Genomic DNA, 18,769 nt, shown 5'->3' on the forward strand with positions numbered 1-18,769 from the left:
CCAAGAACCGGGATGAGCCAAACAGCCGGAAGAGAACCAGCCTACCTCTTCTGCGGCTGCAGCTTCCGCCTAGCGCAAGATGTCACCCGGGAGAAGCGTTTTCGGCAAACCGCAGGACCCCTGGCAGGCCTGTCACCAGGACACGCCTGAAACTTTGAGGCCGCTACTCTCAGTTGCCCTGATTTTTAAAAATTACCCAATACATCTTTTTGAAAAGATGGCAATAATTCTGCTTACAAGAGAGTCTTGATTTATTAAAAAAGCATTAGTTTTCTGTCACTAGAATAGATTTTTCTATTCTGTAAGGGAACCGCAAATAAGCTGCTCTCAGACCACTCTAGTATTTTAAAACAGGGAAAGATATAAATATGTAACAATACTCTAGTAAAATAGCACTATGTAAAAAATCTCTGTGAAGTAGCCATTCTGCTCATTAAGCACCATATTTTATTGGCCATTTCCTCCTGTCAGGGAAGGCAAATAAAAGGGAAATAAAAAGCGGTAGTGATTAAAATTTAATCTTCCTAATCAGCTAGAGAAATGCTGTGATTGTTAAGAAATCTGTGTTAGCTCTTTCTTCCTTTCTTTCTCTTCCTTCCTTGCTTTCTTTCTTTCTTTCTTCCTTCCTTCCTTCCTTCCTCTCTTTCTTTCTTTCTTTTTCTTTCTTCTCCACTCATACTTTTAGAATAACTTTCATTTCATGACCAGTTCTTCTTTCTTTCAAAGAATTTTGAATTCCAATTCTGCCCTCCTAGAATGCTAACTTTCTTAAGGTGTTTGAATCTCAATGGTTTATATTTTTAAAAATCATAGAATTTATTTTAAAAATCAGGACTGAAAAAAAGCATTATAGGCCAGCTGGTTCAACTGCATGTTATAAATGGGAAAACTGAAGTGAGAGATGAAATAATTTGCCAAGGCCACCTAACTCATCAGGGCCATGGCTCAAGCTAAAACTTGGGGTTCCACTCTGTCACATCCTCAGAAAAACTCTGAATTTGGAAATGATCTGTGTCAACGCTGTTAGAAACACTGTAACTGGTTCCCTCTTTAAAAGGTTATTGGGTCAAAAGTTAGGAGTCCAATCCTTATAATGTGGAATTACTAAATATAGATACGTCTGATTTAAAAATAATGTACTCTGGATTCATAAAACCAAGGATGGTTTATTCTTTACAGCTCCAAAGTATTGTTTGTCCTTCAAATGATTTCGCTTACGATTGTCAATAAGTAGTTCTCATGGCATTTAAAGCATAATTTGATTTAACTTTTTTATTTACATGGGAATCTCTTGTTACCAGGAATTCTCTGTGCATGAGGTTAATTCCCAAAAGAGACCCTCAGCTCCCTGAATTGTTCACATCTGTGGTGCCTTAGCCCAGCACCAAATAGACTAGCCAGCCAGTCTTTTCTCAGCGAATGAACAAGGGAGCAAATGAAATTTTTGAACACACACATTATGTACGTGAGAGTACATCAGCATACTTATAAACTTGAGTCTTAATCTTTTATTTTTTAATGCAGAAAGGCCAAGCATATAGGCATCTAAGAATCTTAAGAGGAGATTCTCTGGGATTCAGTTTAGGTCAGAAGGGACGCACTTAGCTTTTGACACTCTGCGGGACAAGGAATTTTTATGATCATATCCAAGCAATCAGTCAGTCAGGTTTACTGTTTATTTAGAAGCAGATGTTTCCTGGAGTGAACATCTAGGACTTACAGTTAGAGGAGTAGATGAAATGCCAGTTCCCTGCTGGGGAAATGGAGGCGGGGTGGGGAGGGGTGGGTGTCCACTTCCTGGGCCAGCTGCTGGCTCCTGCCTCCTGCTTGACCACTGACCATCCTTCACACCCTCCAGCCAGTTGTCTTCACCCCAAAACAGACCGTGTAGAAGAATGTGGGTGGAACAAGGCAGATCTCTCCCACCTCCTGTGAGAACCAGAGCAGGGACCGCCTGGTGATGGAGAGCCGTAACCTCATCCCGCTGCACCATGGCCAGCGTGTAAAGTATCACAGTAAATTCATTACCAGATAATTGTAGGCTAAGCCCCTTGACCTCGGAGTCAGCTTCCTTCTCTGCGAAATGGTGATAATACTTAACGCTGGGCTGAGGTTTCTGGTTTCAGACGAGACGTCCCTCTCTGGGCGTTAGACACTGCTTCATTGCCAACCTTTGCTACCATCTGGATCCTCCTTCCAAGACAGGAGTGTGGACCTGACTTCTGGAAACGCAGGAGGTGTGCGTGCACAGCTTTTATTGTCTTATTCTTGCAGGGTTTTGGGTCTGAGGATGGAGGGGACCCTGGGGAGGGGACAGATGACTGGATCACTCCCAAGAGTGTGGAAACCATAGACTCCTGCCCCTTTCTTTCAGGATCAAACGAAATAGACTTCTGTGTCAGCTAAATATGAGCTTACCGTGACCTGGGGCCCATCTAATTTTCTGTTCCACACACTTCTTCCCCGGCCAGAAAATAAAGGGAAAGGAAGCTTTATCCCTAAGTTCTGTTCCGCTTCTGTATTTCTTCATTCAGTCCTTCATTTTAAAATGTCCAAAAAAATCCTGATTAAGAAAGTAAATTATAACAGCGTGCCAAGAGTATGTACTAATTGATTTAGTTGGGCAATATAGTGCTGTTTCTTCCTTTTTAAAACAGCTTTTGTTTCAATTTCAAAAGTAACAAACGTTCAGCACCATTAAGCACAAAAGAACAAAAACAAAAACAAAATTTCCCTGTGACATCGTCCCCCAGTCTTACCCTCTACTGGTATTTTGAGGGTAATTTAATTTAATTTCACAATTTTTCATGGCACATACACATAGTTTTGCAAATATTTTTCCCTATAGTATTGTTACACAGCCTGCTTTCACTTTAATGCTGTGTTTTAATTTTAAAAAATCAGTCATAGCCATAGCTAAGCTGTCATGTCTATTTTAAAATACTCTGTAATGTTTTAAGTACATTTTAAAATATCCAAGAAATCAAATTTAAAGTTAATCAGCTATAATAAGCACAGGAAAATGCGATCAAAATGTTCTCTTTTTACAAGTTTACTTTGCTTTTGGGGAAAAAAAAAAGCAGAGAAATCTTGGCAAATAGTTGTTCTTTTCGTGATCCCAGCTTGGTAATCTAGTAAGGGAGCTTCTCCCATACATATTTCACTATTGCGGGAAAAAGAGGCACGTTGAGGGCACTCACTCCCTACCTGGTAAAGGTTGGGCATTAAAATAGATAAACGATGGTAACCCCTCCTCCTGGCCCCAGGCAAGAAGAGCAATCTTTTGCTATTTCAGATTAGGAAGTAATTACAGGTTAATTTAACACAATTGCATGTAATTTTGAAACAATGTTGAAATCTCCTATTTTTTATTTCCATTTAAAAAAAAATCTGTGAAATTAAGATTTGACCTGAAAAAAGAAAATCAATACGGCTCAAGTGCCATTTCATTTTACGAACCTACTGTGATGATCTCATTCTTTACTTCTGTTCATCCGCTGTGTCCAAAGCACATTAACTCACATCTTGTTTCACTTTATCCCATTTTGTTTTTATTTATCTGGACGCTGCAGTGTCATACTTTGTCAGTGTAAATTGCTGCCTTTCTCGCCCATGGATCTTACCTCCTCAACTCCTTTCAAAGTCCTCTGTACCCCTCACTCGATCCATAGACGTGGTCTTCTCTGGCCATCGGGTGGACTGGGGCATCAAATGTCATTTTTCACGTGCAGGAGGAAAGAAACCTCCTCTGTCTTTCTCCCCATGCCGTGCATCGTGTTGTATGCCTTCACCAACATCCCCCCCTCCGCTGCCAGCTTTCCCTCCGTGGGGTGAGAAGGTTCATCTCTGTCTTAGGGGTGAGAGCACAGGAGTCCTATAGGTTTGGTAGCTTTCCCAGGATGACACAAAGGCTGAACTTGAGCTCAAACCATGTCTTCAGATTCCAAAAACCAGGGCTCTTTCCCCTGCACCTTTTAGGTGCTCTGTGTAGGTGATTTTTTTTTTCCAGCTGTATGAAGTTTTAACAGTTGTCTTACCTTTTTTTAAAAAAAGTTTTTCTTTACCATATTTGGGTAGAAACTTTTCTCCAATATATCATATACTTTTCAGTCTAAGTTAGTCTGGGGCTTGATCTGGGGGTGACTTCATTTTGGATGACTCTTGGGTAGACTAGAAGACCAGGGACCGCTCTTGTGAGGAAGGTCTGAATTAAGAGTAAGCAAGTTCTATGAGTTAGAAGGGAGTTCCTGTGAATAAAGTGCATGGAAGATTCGGTATCCAATTTGGATGCTCAGAAGACTTTTCAAGGATAATTCTCTGCTGACTTCAGAGATGGACAGAAACTGTCTTCAATTTTGAAGTACTGCTGGGGGTTTGTTTTTCTTTTAAACTTCTGTGAAGTTGTAAGAAAAGATTTCTTTTCCCTCTCTCTCCAGGGTCATTCTGTTGTTTAGTTAAAGTCAGTAGAGACCATTAAAGCTTAACACACTACAGGAGCCAAATAAATGATACTTGAATGAATGAAGAAACAAGGAGCGCCCTTACCGATATGTTGACATTATGGCTGAGAGTCTTGTCCTGTGATTAAGTAACTACGGTCAGTGACGTGATGGTTCTCCACAAGAGCCATTACTGTGAGTCCAATGGGATTGTGTCAGCCCCAAACTAACACCGCCAAGGCACCCACAAATTTCCATCCGAGAAGCAGGATCCTTGCCTAGGATACTTTGATTGCAGGCTGCCTGGCCTGAATGCTTGGCCAGCTATAAGAAAACAGAATTCATTAGAACGCTCCGTTCTGCAGGCGTTGCACAGAACATAGACGCTGCCTGAGTACGTGTGTGTGCGTCTGTGTGTGATATAAATACATGTATTTTAAACCCAGATTGAAATTTGCAGGAAGTTACGATTTGTATTCAGTTTCTTCGCTGCTGTAGTATATGTTATGAATTACAATATCAAATAATATAGATAAATACTTTACTATTGATGTGCTTTTCTGGAAACATCCCTAAGAAACCTATTTCTTTTCCCAGTAAAAGAGGTAACATAGTCCAACTTGATAGTGAAACATGACGTAAGACAGGGGTATGCGTTTTTTTTTAATAGGCTTTTGTTTTTCAACTTTTTTTTAAATTGAAGTATAGTTTTAACAAATAAAGTCATTGGAACTTTCAGAGTAAACTTCAGCTCCTTTGTTCCGGCGATGCCCCTGGGGCTCCTGTTTGAACAGCACACAGCCAGGCTGGATTTAGGGGGCGAATTTTCATCAGCTTCTTTTGAAAGCTGCCAGAAGTCAAATCCCTTGAAGGGCTGTCCTACCAAAAAAATGACTGCCGCCCCCTCAGGCGGGTGGGGTGGGCGATTAAGCCACAAGGAAGCCGAAGCCTGAAAACAGCGGGAAATGGAAATTTGAAAGATAAACTGATCCGTGTGCCTGGGAGATCTCTACAGGGTGGAAAGAGTTTCTAAGGAGCTAGAAAATTTCAGTCTCCGTTTCATGTCAAGAGTGTCAGAGTCACATTCGTGACAGGCAGTACTTCACAGAAATGTAAAGGAGTATCTGAGCAGTAAAGTGTTTTGATTGGAGAAGCTTCTTCCAAGATTACTTTTGGTTTGTTTTTACATATAACTGAAGAGTCAAGTGAGTAAATCTTAGGGGTAGATGTCCACAACTGTTTAACTTCCCAGATCAAGATTCAGGGCTTCCCTAGCTCTCCAGAGGCTCCCCCTTACCCGCTCCTAGTCAGCTCCCCTACCCCCCGTGCCCACCGCCACCTCCAAAGGTGGCCAGTGTTCAGAGCTGTGTCATCACAGTTCGTTCTGCTGTCTGTAACCTGGTGCGAATGGAGTTGCTCAGGACACGCTCCTCAGTAAAGCAGGGGAGATACTGGTAGAAGGGGAGAGGGAAATGGACATGTTGGGAGGATCATAAACCAGTTGTATTTCCTTCTAAAAGACCCCTGCTTCTCCATTTAAACATGAGTGAGGGGTTCAAGTTTGTCATGATTTGGGCTTCCATATATTCAGAAAAATTCAAGCAGGGTTTACCACACTGTCCAGAACGGCAGCCCCTAGCCGCACGTGGCCTACCTACCTTAAAATTTACATTAGTTGAAATAAATTGAAATGCCAGATTGAGTCCGTCAGGTGCACCAGCCTCGCTTCACGCGCTCAGATAGCCACGTGTGGCTAGTGGCTACCCCACTAAATGGTGCGGAGACCAAACGTTTCCATTCTTGCAGGAAGTTCTACTAGACAGTGCTGTTTGAGCTTCATTCTGCTTCCTCTTCCCCTTTTCCAGTCCTAAGATTGTTATGGTGGGTCTATTTATTTTTTTCATTGTAAATTACTGTTTAATTCTGTGCTTCTCTGACCACCATCCGACAAGCTTCTGTTTGCTGCGTCATCCTGCCACACTTGGGGAGAACTCTCACAATGTGCTGACATTTTAATTTCTAGACTGTACCACGTGCTCTCCTTCCTGCATCCCATCATGTGCTGATGTCTCATCCGTCAGATCTCAGCTGCAACTGTCTCCAGGGAACCTTCCCCACCCCTCCTCCCAGCCCCCAAGCCTGGGTCGCCGTCCCCTCAGTGAAGCCGGCGCAGCAAGCTGCCTTCCCGGCTTGGTCATAGTTGCTCGTTTCCTGGCTCCTCTCTGCCTCTGAACAAGTTTGGTGAGGCCAGGGACCAGTCTGTCATGTTCGCTGTTGTATATGCATCCATCCCTTGGTACAGTGCCTGGTGCTTAGGAGATGTTAACAAATATTGTGCAAGGAGGGAACCGTTCCTCCCCTCCAGCTCCCCTGGGTGAGGAGTCTGTTCCAGAAGGGCGATTATCAGAAACGCCTTTCTGTCTGTCTGTCTGTCTGGCCATCTTTCCAAATACACCCCAGTGCTCTGAGCTGCTTCTCTGGTGGTGACGATGATACATCCAAGACGCTTACATTCTCTCTGGTTAAAATTTATGGTTTTCATTTCATCGGAAGTAATGCTGAAGATGTATACAAACTGAGATGGTGATGGGTGAAGATGGGAAGGTATAGTTGAAGAATGGTGATAATATGATAGAAAATTCTGCTGCATCTGTTAGCAGGTGGCTGTTCTCAGCACCACAGCTAAGTCTCACGGAGCCAAGTGGCCTCACGGGGAGGCGGCAGTATAAAGGAGGGGCAGGTATCAGGAGAGGTAACAGAAACCCAACCCAGGTAGCTTTAAAAATGATTTTATTTTCCCAATTATCAGGAAATATAGAGATTGGCGGCTCCAAGTTGGTTGATTTGTGTCTCACCAGTGCCAGTGGGGACCCAGGTTCTCTCCAGCTTTCAGCTTAGCCACCCTGGGCATTGGCTTCATCCTTAGGTTGGCAGGGAAGTAGCCACTTCCCGTCGGGGACCTTGGTGTCCAGGTGAAGAAGAGAAAGTGTCAATTCCGATCATTGGCAAGGGAAGGAGGCGGCCACAGTCGTGTTGATGAAGCATCTGGTGTCGATGCAGTGGACGCTGAGTGTCTCCTACCAGCGCCAAGACCTCCCAGCCCACGGACTTTAAAAAGTTCTTGCAGCCTGCACCAATACAGAAAACACAGAGTGAAGATCCTTTGCTCCATTAGCTGATAGCAGTTAGTGCCTTAGAAATGATTATAACTAAGGGGAAAAATAGAGAACATAGAAAGCTTCCAGAATGGGGAAGAGAGAGCCTCGCAGAAGAGCTCACTGAAGACCAGTTCCAACTTAAAGTTGTAGAGTCTGCCTGAGCCCAGTCAGCCGGAAACTCCCTCCTCAACCTTAAGGGTTAATCCCACCACCACCACCCCACCCCCAGCTGAGGAAACACTGGTTTAATTTTAAATGTAGCAATATCCATACATATGTGATTTTCAAGGTAAATGGTATATATTCTGAGAAATCTGGAATCCTTCAACCGATCAGTTATGCTTTGATTTTTTTTCTCCCTCCATATAGACCTGGCAGTGTTAGAGCCGTGCTGAATGAGGTCACAGTCTAACTACAGTATTAACCCTGCAAATCTGTTCATTTTCGCCCGAGTGCCCTGAGGCAGAATATAGAATGTGTCCAATTGGAAAACTGTTACAGACGCCGCAGTGCTGTGATGGGCTGAATTGTAACAGGGAGGGGGTGTGTGTGTGTGTGTGTCTTTAGCCAAGAAATCATTTTCTAAGAGGAAGTCTGGTAGCATGTCTCTCTTAAAAAGTAGACGTTATATGATTGAATTTTTAAGGGAAAAATACATTTTCCTGACATCCACATTTTAAAATGTTACTTTTCCTATTTCCAAACCTTAGCTGTTTTATATTTGCCACCGTGTCTTTGTTTGATTTTAGTTTCTCCCCCTGTCCAGTGCCTTACTTTCAACTTTTCTCTCTGTGTAACAAACATCCCTTTGTGGTTTGGGGTATCAATTTTTCACTGTTAAAAATGTACAGGAACATACAAAGAATAATACGGTGAATATTCATGAGTCCACCATGCCGTTTAAGAAATAAAACCCTAAGTCTTTTTTCTGGGACTGTTCCCGGGCTCTGCTAACTCGGCGTGGAGCAGAGGGCAACACGGACGGGCAGCACTGCGCGTCAAGGCCCGGCCGCAGCAGCCGCGGAGCTTCAGAGAGCGTGTACGTTCCGTCTTGCCTGGGCATGTGGCTCATGCTAAGTAGTCTCACAGTTGTGCCCCAGGTAACTCCTCAAGCTGTTCCGGGTCATAAAATCTAGGATGTTTTGCAAATTTATATTTTACCATGCTGAGTTTTATGCCCCAAAACTAGATGACTTCTCCTCTGTCATCTCCATCAAAGGCGTTTCTCAAAATTCCCTTTTTATGCCTTATTACTGGCTTTGCCACACATCGTTTGCTCGTTTGCAAACAATCTCTGGTTAAATTGTAAATCTGCGCGTATCCTCACGGCGTTCACCTTGCAGAATTCAGACATAAATGCTATTTTAGCTTATTCCTCAGTTGTAGGTTCTGAGTAGTTGACCCCCTTCCTTGAATGCCAGGGACCTGACTTGGCTTGTCTGTGGTTTGGGCTCTAATTGAAAAGCAATCAACCATGTTTGGATAGTGTCTGAAATATTTATATTGTATCCATGGAAAGGATGTAATATTTTATTTTCTCAAGAGGACAGTTTCTTCACCGTGCTCTCGAGGCCATCACGTGGTAGCCTCCTTCTGCTCCGTTGCTCCCATGGGACCTTCGCCTATGGGGCAGTGCACTGTCCACGGACGTCTGCCCCAGCCCCACCTTGGGAACTTGATCTCCTCCAGAATTCCAGAAGTCCCGCCCAAGGGTGTCCTTAATCACTGCAGGGGACGCGCTTTTTAAAGTGTCCCCAGCCCCAAAGTCTTATACAGGGAGAGAAGCAGAAACCAAATGGGTAGAGTGTGGGTTGTTTTTTTTCTTTTTCTCTGTCTGTTGACAGATGAATTTGTGGTGCCTATTCACAAGGTTGCTTTGAGTACGTTGAGCTGGTGGCTAGCCCAGTCATGCCCTCTTTTTTCCTGCTCTGGAAAATAGAAATTAAAGAAAACATTTCGCAGAACCCACGTGTTGAAGGTCTGTATCTACCCCGAGCCCACAGCCATAAGGATGTTTTCCAGGAGAAGGATGAAGCAGACGTATTTTATTTATTTGCAGACTAAGCGTTGATTATCTTTTCATTTTGCAGTGAATGGTAGTTCTCCACGTGCCATTAACCAGTTGTTAAATGCGAGAGCTCATTAGTAAAATAAGCCATCATCGTGCTCAGGACAATTTGAAGTGAACATTAGTTCAGCTCCTTGATTCTGAACATGGGATGCTTTCCTTTGTTTTGCTTTATTCCGACATTCATTACAGCAAAAGCGAGAGCTTGCCGATTTTTCCAGATTCTATCGCTGAACGAATGTCAGCGCTAGTCACTGGCTTATTCTTTATGATGTATGTGTTTCCTTTCTCTCCACTGAAAAAAGAAAACGTGTCTAAACTTGCTTATCTCTCTGTAGGACAGTCGGCCCAATATGTCAAGACCTCTGATCACTAGATCTCCTGCTTCTCCACTGAACAACCAAGGCATTCCTACTCCAGCACAGCTCACAAAGTCCAATGCGCCCGTCCACATTGACGTGGGCGGCCACATGTACACCAGCAGCCTGGCCACCCTCACCAAATACCCTGAATCAAGGTAAATTGAAAAACCAAAAAGTCACACTCGGAAATGCATGCGTTTGATGATCTGTTTTTCCTTTGACCAGCACAGCAGCGTGGCCTTGCCGGGGCCGGGGCCGGGGTTGGGATGGGAAAGCCTCGTGCGGGCCACCTGCTCCCGGGGCTGCTCTGGGACGTGACTGTAAATCTCGTACGGGTCAGGGTCTGACCCACAGCCTAGTCAAGTGCATGTAAAAGTGTCACTGAGAACGGAGTTCTGTGATATTTCACTCCTCAAAGGTCAAAGATGAATTTCTACCCCCAACCTTTCTTCTGTTCTCGTCTCCTAGAACACACTTTCTTATTGATTCTTAGAACGTTATAGGGGACCCCTTGGCCCACCAACTTGTAAACTGGAGGGAAAAAGAATCATAATAAGAGAGACTCTTATCAGTGGGGCAGCATATTTAGAATAGTAGGCAAAAGTCCAGGAAGCCAAGTCTTGTTTGAGAAAAATAATAAAGGGCAGTGGAGCTTACGAGAGCTCAAGGCAGATAAGTAAATGCAAAAAGCGTCTGAAGGGGAGAGTGGTTTACAGGTAGGCAGTGCACCCTAGGCTTAGAGACCGCCCCTCCATGCCCCGCCCACCCATTCTGACAAGAGCTCCCAGGAAACAATTTCCTTTGCGTCCCTCCTGGTTCTGCCTGGAATTTGGGGGCTGTGGCAGCTCCCTTCAGGGGACTGGTCTTCAGCCGCTTGGCTGGTGGGCAGAGGAGGAGGCATGAACTTGCGAGGGCTGACGTCAGGAGGAAGGGTGTTTCTCTGCTTGTTTCTGCTCAGATGAAATGGAAACACAGCCCTTGGGCTTCAGAAAAGCACGGATGGCACTTTTGAGAACCTCTTACGATGTGACGGGTATCAGGGAAGTTACAGCCTAAGTAGAGAGCGCCGACGTAAAAATCACTGTCCTGTTACAGCTGCGCAAAGGCTGCATTTCTGTTTTGTTCTGTTCCTCTCTCTCCCCTACCTGGTGGGAAAGAATGTGAAGGTTGAGAAGAAAGATGAAATGTTTTCCCTCTTGATTTCTAGATTTAATTTCTGCAATTGACATGAAATGATTTAAAAAAAAATAGATGTCTGTAAATTCAATTATCCAAGAAAACCTGTACCTTTTTAAATGAAATGATCGTATCATCAGTTATTAGTAACACTGAGTCTCCACCCTCCCTAAGTGCGTTGTTATTGGAGACTACATAGTGGGTACGTGGTGGCTTTATTTCTGAGAATATCATTATGTAAGTAGGTTCTTTTTTTAAAAATTGCATTCCTTCTAACCTGCTGACACCAACACCGACAACAGAGAATCACTGTGCCTCTTCAGACGCTTAATCCTGGGGGCAAGTCGCAAAGCAAACGTAAGAACCAAAAAGCAGGTTTCAACTGCAGCAGGATTCACCGGTCACGTCTGGTGGCCCTTTTGCTTCCGTCTTGATATTTATACCGTGATACGGGAGGGCAGGTGATCGTCACAACTATTTGCTCATGACACGATTTGCATGAGGCGTAAAGGGTAGGGTTCACCTAGTGCTCGTCGCAGCTGGGCGGGCCTCTCCCCACTGACTCGGGCCCACAGGGTTTGGGACTTTGTGACGCTCGCGGGTGTCACTGGGCGTGTTGGCATTGGTACAGACAGACGGTGAGTGGGTCGGTTTATTCAGTTCCTCTCAAATAATTCGCCACTTCAATCAGTTTAATCACCTTAGAGATTTCTGAGAGCATCTCATTTGGAGAACCTTCCTCGTGCCAACTTAACATGGGTTGTTCTAAGAGGCTCCCCTTTTTAAAATTTTTTTGAGGGGGGAGGTAATTAGGTTTTTTTTTTTAATTTTTGCTTTTTGGTGGGGGAGGTAATTAGGTTTTATTTATCTTTGATGGGGGTACTGAGGATTGAACCCAGGACCTTATGCATGTTAGGCATGCACTGTACCACTGAGCTATACCCTCCCCCCCAGAAGGCCCCCTTTTGTTCCTCGCTGTCCACCCCCAAGACCTGCATCACGTTCCTGGCGTCTCAGCATTCAATCAGGACTCCTGGTGTCTGTACCGTCTCGTATGGGAACCACTAGCCACGTGCAGCTTTGAGCACTTGACCAACATGTGGCTGATCCAAACTGAAATGTCCTCCAAGTGTAAAATATTCACTGGATTTTAAAGACTCAGTACCCCCAGAACAGGAAATGTCTCAAAAATTTTTCATATCGATTTCATGTTGGAGTGATGATATGATAATATATTGAGTTATATAAATGATAATATACTGAGTTAAATAAATGATAAATGATAATATATTGAGTTAAATAAGAAAAACAAAAATTAATTTCACCTGTTTCTTTTTACCTTTTTCAACGTGGTTACCAGAAAACACAAAATCACAGATGTGTCTCGCTTTTTATTGCTGTTGGACAGCACTGAACTGTATATACACAGATTTTTTTTTTAATCTAGTAAACCTACCCCTCCCCAAACCTGATATTTACATGCATCATAAATTGAATTTCTCTTTCACCAACTGAATTAGAAAAGATAAAGTTGTTCCTCTTTTTTTTTTTTTTTTTGCAATCTTTCCTTATGCTTCTTTGTCACTGGTGGACCACAGTTTCACAGGAGCAACATCAAAAATAATCTGTGGTTCGTTCGTCCCAGGTTTGAATGCTGGCACTCCCATTTAATAGTTGGCCATGGATAGGGCTGATTTCTAAGCGCCTGTCTTCTGTCTTGTAAAATAGATACAAACACGTCTTTCTCCAAGGTTATTGGGAGGATTAAATGTGATTACGGAAAGCACGCCAAGGCCCTGTGCCCAGCACATAGTATTGCCTTTTTACTTAATCTTCTGCCAAATCCAGCAATTGTTTCTTTTCAGACTGCCTTCCAAATTCCAAATATATCCCATTCCTTCATTTCATAGACCACGGAAAAGCCTCACTTCTGGATACTTGCCTGAGTTCCTAAAGGCCCCGGGAACTCCTTGCCTGCACCTTCTGGTCCTTGGCCCTTTATCTTAAATGCTCCCACCTGTCGCAGACCTGCAGAGCCATTTCAAGATCATCTTTATTGTTAGGAGGTATTTCTAAGCACGTGTCCAGACTCTTTGAAACAAGCCCTACAAGCTACGTGTGTTTCTGTTGCTCACCCCTAAAGCAGATGACACTGGTCTGATAGCAATGGTGTAGATGTTGAATTGACCACTGTCTGTTGCTTTGCTTCGTCTTGGGTTTTGGGGGCCAGGGTGGAGGGTGGTTAGTAAGTAATTAAATGTTCATTTCAAAGCAAGTCAGTTTAAGGGGACCCGTCCACAACTTCTGGTAGTCAGAGATGCAGGGGAGAAGTAGTTCTTCATGCTGTCCCCATCGGTGCCAGGTGCTCCCTCCACCTTCAGGGCAGGTATCTTGTGTATCACCAACCCTTTGGAGATAACTTGTAGGACACTGGGTTGCCTGTGACCATAGAATTACAAATAAGTCCAAGTCGAGTTCTTTAGATTCTGGGGTGTTTTGAACCCGTCTCACCCCAAGGGACCATTCCCTGCCCCATCTCCCCTTAGAGCAGCCTGGTTCCTCTCTCAGCCACCTTTCCCTTGGTGTAGCCCGGAGGGGAAGGGGGCTTTTTCCTCCGTTTGCTTCTCTTGGATTCCAAGGGGAGACTTGCGGTGTAAAAGTACCAAAGGTGTTTGTAACAAGTGGCCTTAAAAGATGTGATGTCCTTCTACAATTTCAAAGCTCTTGCCAAAGGCCTTTCATCCATCTTGAAAGACTGTAGGTGATTTTTCATTCTATCTCTGCTTACTGCCCTCTGGGCTAAAGACTAGCTCTAGAACGTCGTCCCCAGAAAGTGGTGCATCGGACCACACAGCTAAACATTAAAGCACCCAGGAAGCAGTAAAAGGCCATGGAGGCTCTGCCCCAGAAATAAAACAGGAATCTCTGTGGTTTTTCGCCATCTGGCTTCGTGCAACACCAAGATGTAGGGTCCCTCAAACTGAATATAGGCCTCTTATTCAATGGCTGTTTCAGGCTACGGCATAGTGGCCGTTCCACCAGAGAAAATACATTTTGATCTTCACTTCTTTAATTAGCAAGGTCACCTGGTACCACTGTGTGTGCACACACATGGTGCTTTTTTAGGGGGCTTGTAAAGCCTGAGGAAAGATTCATTAAGCAAGTTGACTTTTAAATTTTACGACAAGGTTAATCACTCACATTGTTATTCACTTTCATTATCAGGTGGTTTTTAGCTAAAGGGACTGGATGTTAAGTCTCTCTCCCCAGCCTCGGGCCCACACCCATGCTCCCTCCAGGTCCTCACTGGTCCCTAAAACCGAAGGGGGAAAAAAAGGGGTTTTAGGTTTCAAGTAGGCACACGTTTGTGGTGGGGTCTGCCTTTACCAGTGTTTTGTGTAGGATGCACAGCTGGTCCTCGGAGGAGTTTATGAGACAGAGGCTGGTTCACAGCACCTCAGTGATGGACGCTGCTCCCTCTCCGAGGAGCCTCCAAGTCTCCCGTGCTGGTTGCTATTTTGAATTGTGATCACCAAGAAAAAACACCCAGTTCAGATCTGCAGTCATCTTACATCCCCTAAGCAAAACCAAAAAAAAAGAGTCAAGAAAAATATACTTCCAGCATGAAAATGTTTTAAATAGAAGATACACAAAGAAGATAGAACTTATTGTATTTCACAGTGTGTTAGCTTGGTTTATAAGTCATAAATATATTGACATACGAGAGGAGGGCTCATTTGTACTCTTGCCCTGGGTCTCACAAATTTTAAGGACAGATCCGATTGTGTCTGACTCAGAAATCCAAGGTACCCATTAACATCATTGGTAACAAAATCTGGGTGTCTAATTTGTCATGAGTAATTAAGATTGGTGTCACATGACATAGCCTCTTTAAAATCTACCTTTGACATTCTGCAGTATCCTCTTAGCCTTGTGTGTGTGTGTGAGATACTAAAGAAATATTCTGTGCTTTAAAAGAAGAAGTCTGAGTTCAAAGTTAGGTCTATTTCCTCCTTTACTGTCACCTCAAACAGAAACAATATTAATAGCAGCTCTGTTTGTTTGTTTTGCCTTTGGAGGGGGTGGAGGTAATTAGGTTTATTTATTTACTTATTTTAATGGAGGTACTGGGGATTGAACCCAGGACCTTGCACATGGTAAGCATGCACTCTAACCACTGGGCTATACCCTCCTCCACTAATAGCAGCTCTATTGATGGTTATTCACATGTGGACTTTTCAACACCAGGAAGCAAGCTGATATTGGTAATTAGCCAAACTTACTGGGTGGCAATGAGGCAGGGGTCTTAGCTGAAGGAGGTATGCAACCTTGAGGGGAAAGACAAGATCTCCTGTTATAATCCCCTGAGCCACCCGATCTGCCTGCTTGACAGAGCTCTGGTATATTTTAAACCCAGTACATGAGTCAACTCCCACACGAGGAGATTATGCTAAATTAGTCTCTTCTAAATAGCAGCAGAGTTACTAAGCACACTGGCATACGTAGGTAGTTGCAAAACCTAAGAGACTCGGCTTTGAGCCTCGCAGTCGACACCCATGGCCACCCAAGGGTGAGTGCAGCTGGAGCGTTAGGATGGCGACGCCAGGCCGGCTGCCTCGCCAGCGGAGAGCCGGCGTGGCGTGCTCCCCCTCCACGTGCCAGCCACTCCAGGACGGAGGCAGGGTCGGGTGCTGCGACGTGAAGGGCTTGGCGCGCGCACTCTCAGGACAACTGAGTTCTCATGTTTGGATTTCCATATGACTGCTGTGAACCCGCCTCAGAGTTTCCTGGAATCCCCTGTTGGGGCTGGGGGCTCTGTGCTCTGACTTCACAGCGTCACAGTCCCTAGACTCGGCAGGTCCCATGGTGTCGTCATGCAGGCCCACATTTCAGGACCTCAACAAACATGCCCCCAAATGAATACATCTTGTTTACCAAATAGTCCCCTGAACTTTCATTCAGAACCATTGCAGGGCACTGAATACAGCGTTTTTTATTATAACCCGCTCTTTAGATCTGCATGGTTTATAATTTTATGTTTATCTCAAGTTTTTAAAAAAAATCAGAGAATAGGTTCCTGGGGTTTAGGTGAGTGGAAGTCACCGTGGGGCATACGGTCTGAGCACAAATGGAAAGGGAGAATGTGTCCTCAGTGCCGGGAAGATGCCTGTGGAAATGGATAGAGTGAGGGCGGTCTAAGGCTGAGCAGTTCTGATTGGTAAAGTAGAAAAAAAAAAAAAGGAAGAAAAAGAAAATCAGTTAAGGAGGAAGGTAAAAGGAGGGAAAGCGTCACCTGGCAAATGAAAAATAGAAAGTTTCTCCAGGAAAATAGGGGCCATTTCTCCTCTTCTGTCTCTTCTTTTCATCTTACAATATTGCTTTTCCGAAACTGCTTCTCAGTTACACAGGCAAACAGTAAATGACACCAGCTCCGAGAGACTTCTTATTTTTTTTTTTCTCCCAAAACGATGAAACTGGGTTTTCTGTTTAGTGCTGAAAAGCCAGCTTCAGTAACACACAGCACACCGCTGGCAGATCCAGCAGACTTCCTTTGCCGCTGGGCAACAGGATAGGCCTAGCTTTTAAAGTAACCTAACTCATAGTCTTACCTCTGAGCCTGAGTCAAAGAAAGACGCAGCCATACTACGGTGTCTCTCACTTTCGCCGTCACGGTCTTTAGTTCGTTCAGCGGATCTGTTCTGTGCTCCCCGGCCACCAGGGCACATACCGGCCGATGACCAAAGTCCTTGCTCTCTCGTAGTTCACATGGGGGTGGGGAGGGAGGACAGACAGTAAACAAGTAAACAATCAATCAACAGTATTTGAGTTGCTACTAAGTCAGGTAGGAAGAAAACTAACACACAGGGTAAACAGGCCAGCCTTGGGATGCAGTTTGCTTCCTGTATTAAATATAAAGATAATTTTATTCTGTGTTTCGTTTCTTCAGGAAACATCTGTATTTGTTCATCTACATTTTCGAGACAAAATCTAGTTTGTGTGTTGGTGTAGATTTAGAAGCAGATTATTGTCACTTCAGGAGCACACATCCCCCCCGGTCTGCGGTCAGCTGCCTCTGCTGAGGTCCGGCACTCACCTCCTGTCATCTGATGTGTGGCAAATACGTATGTTCACCCTGCGTCTCAGCGGGAGGGAGACGTGTGGTGAGGTGTGCTGCCTGGGCCATGGGTGTGGGGCAGCTCCAGGCCAGACCACCATCTCCAGATCACCTCGCTGGTGATATTAACCATCCTACTGTTTTTGGCACACGTTCCTTACTTTTGCATTTGGTGATGATTGAAGTTACATTTGGTGTTGACCAAAGTAGAGAGTTAACAGATATTCAAGGAAATGTGGGGAGAAGCCCCTTGGAGGCAAATACTGATGAGGCCGGCGTATCCCTTAGTGCGTTCCTCAGACCAGGAAGAAGGTGAGAAGGTGTGGCCACCTTGTCACCCATGCCGTACCTTTGATGGCAGAGCAGTGACAGCAGCGAGTAACACTGGGTATTTAGTGCGAAACAACTCGGGACAGGACTGTGGGTCACTGTCTTGATCTTTAGTAACTTCTCCCTTGCCAAGAACTCAGCCTCAGCTTAAACAGAAAGCCTCTCCCCGGAAAGCTCTTTCTTCCTTAGTTTTCATCCTTGTTTCTCGGTACCTAGTGTTGGGCTTGCTGCAGAGTGGACATTCCAAAGGTTGCTTAACATATGAATTAGTTACTGGATAAAATATTGTACACAGAGGCCAGATCCTCAAAACAATGAAAGTCATCAATTGAGTAAAGCCATTCAAAATAGAAAGTTGGGTTTAAGGGTGGGCTGGCTGCATCACCTCTGTACTTCACAGGAGGGGCTGTGAGTTAGCCAGTTCCCACGTGAGAACCTGCAGCTCTGAGAGGATCGGCTTCTTATTTGGCAAACGGGGAATAGCCAGGACTTCAGCTCCCACTCTGACTCCAGGACCTTGGTTTTTATTCTTTTATAGACGTGCTTCTCAGTCCTGGAGGCATGTCAGAATCAACTGGGACTCAAAAAAACCAAAACAAAAAACAAAACAACAAAACCCAAAAAACTTTGGCCCTGCCCGCAAAAATTCCGATGTCGCTGGCCTGGAGCAGGGCCTGGCCGTGGGGTTTGTTATGTTCCCCACGTTTAGCCTTGTAGTCCACCTTCCTCCTTCCTGAACTCTGTTCTGAGGGTGGGCTTTAGCCAAGAGGGCAAGTCTCTAGAGTATCTCGAGCTATTCTGTCCTCCAGGTGGCCCTCACCTAGTCTCCCTATCGAGAGCTGGGGTCGCGCTGCGCACGGTGACCCCCGCAGTCCCCGACGTGCCAGTGCTCCCTGGCTGGTCTCCTCCTGCCGTGAGCAGCCTTCGGTTGCCCAGTGTCGTACGAATACGGTGCTATTAATTCCTGTGTGTGTCATGACTTTAAAAAGTCTGAAAAGCACCACCTTAGACTGGGCAGTGTGCTAAATGGCTCTTGTTCTTATTTGCCTGTATGTTTCAGGAAGTTCTTTTTTGGGGGCCCCCATGTCCAGTGCACACAGTCTTCCCGCAGCAAGGGACTA

At 44.7% G+C, this 18,769-nt stretch overlaps 1 protein-coding gene and 1 long non-coding RNA gene across 6 annotated transcripts in view; one reads left to right on the forward strand and one right to left on the reverse strand.

The window, feature by feature from the left end:
* Positions 1–18,769, forward strand: part of KCTD1 (potassium channel tetramerization domain containing 1) — a 158,192-nt gene that overhangs the window by 106,367 nt on the left and 33,056 nt on the right. For all 4 annotated transcript variants that reach the window (XM_064481529.1, XM_064481530.1, XM_031439029.2 and 1 more), the window contains exon 2: positions 10,004–10,182. In XM_064481529.1, coding sequence (XP_064337599.1) covers positions 10,004–10,182 — 179 coding nt within the window. The remainder of the gene's footprint in view (positions 1–10,003; positions 10,183–18,769) is intronic.
* LOC105086613 (uncharacterized) lies at positions 7,213–16,921 on the reverse strand. 2 transcript variants are annotated; one of them, XR_010378663.1, is made up of 3 exons: positions 16,813–16,921; positions 14,591–14,780; positions 7,213–7,567 (listed from the first exon to the last, which is right to left on the reverse strand). It is a non-coding gene; the product is annotated as an uncharacterized LOC105086613 (long non-coding RNA). The 2 variants fall into 2 exon arrangements; XR_836942.3 differs by lacking the exon at positions 7,213–7,567 and adding an exon at positions 12,582–13,642.

The sequence above is a fragment of the Camelus dromedarius genome, chromosome 32, assembly GCF_036321535.1.
Source record: "Camelus dromedarius isolate mCamDro1 chromosome 32, mCamDro1.pat, whole genome shotgun sequence".
Taxonomy (NCBI): Eukaryota; Metazoa; Chordata; class Mammalia; order Artiodactyla; family Camelidae; genus Camelus; species Camelus dromedarius.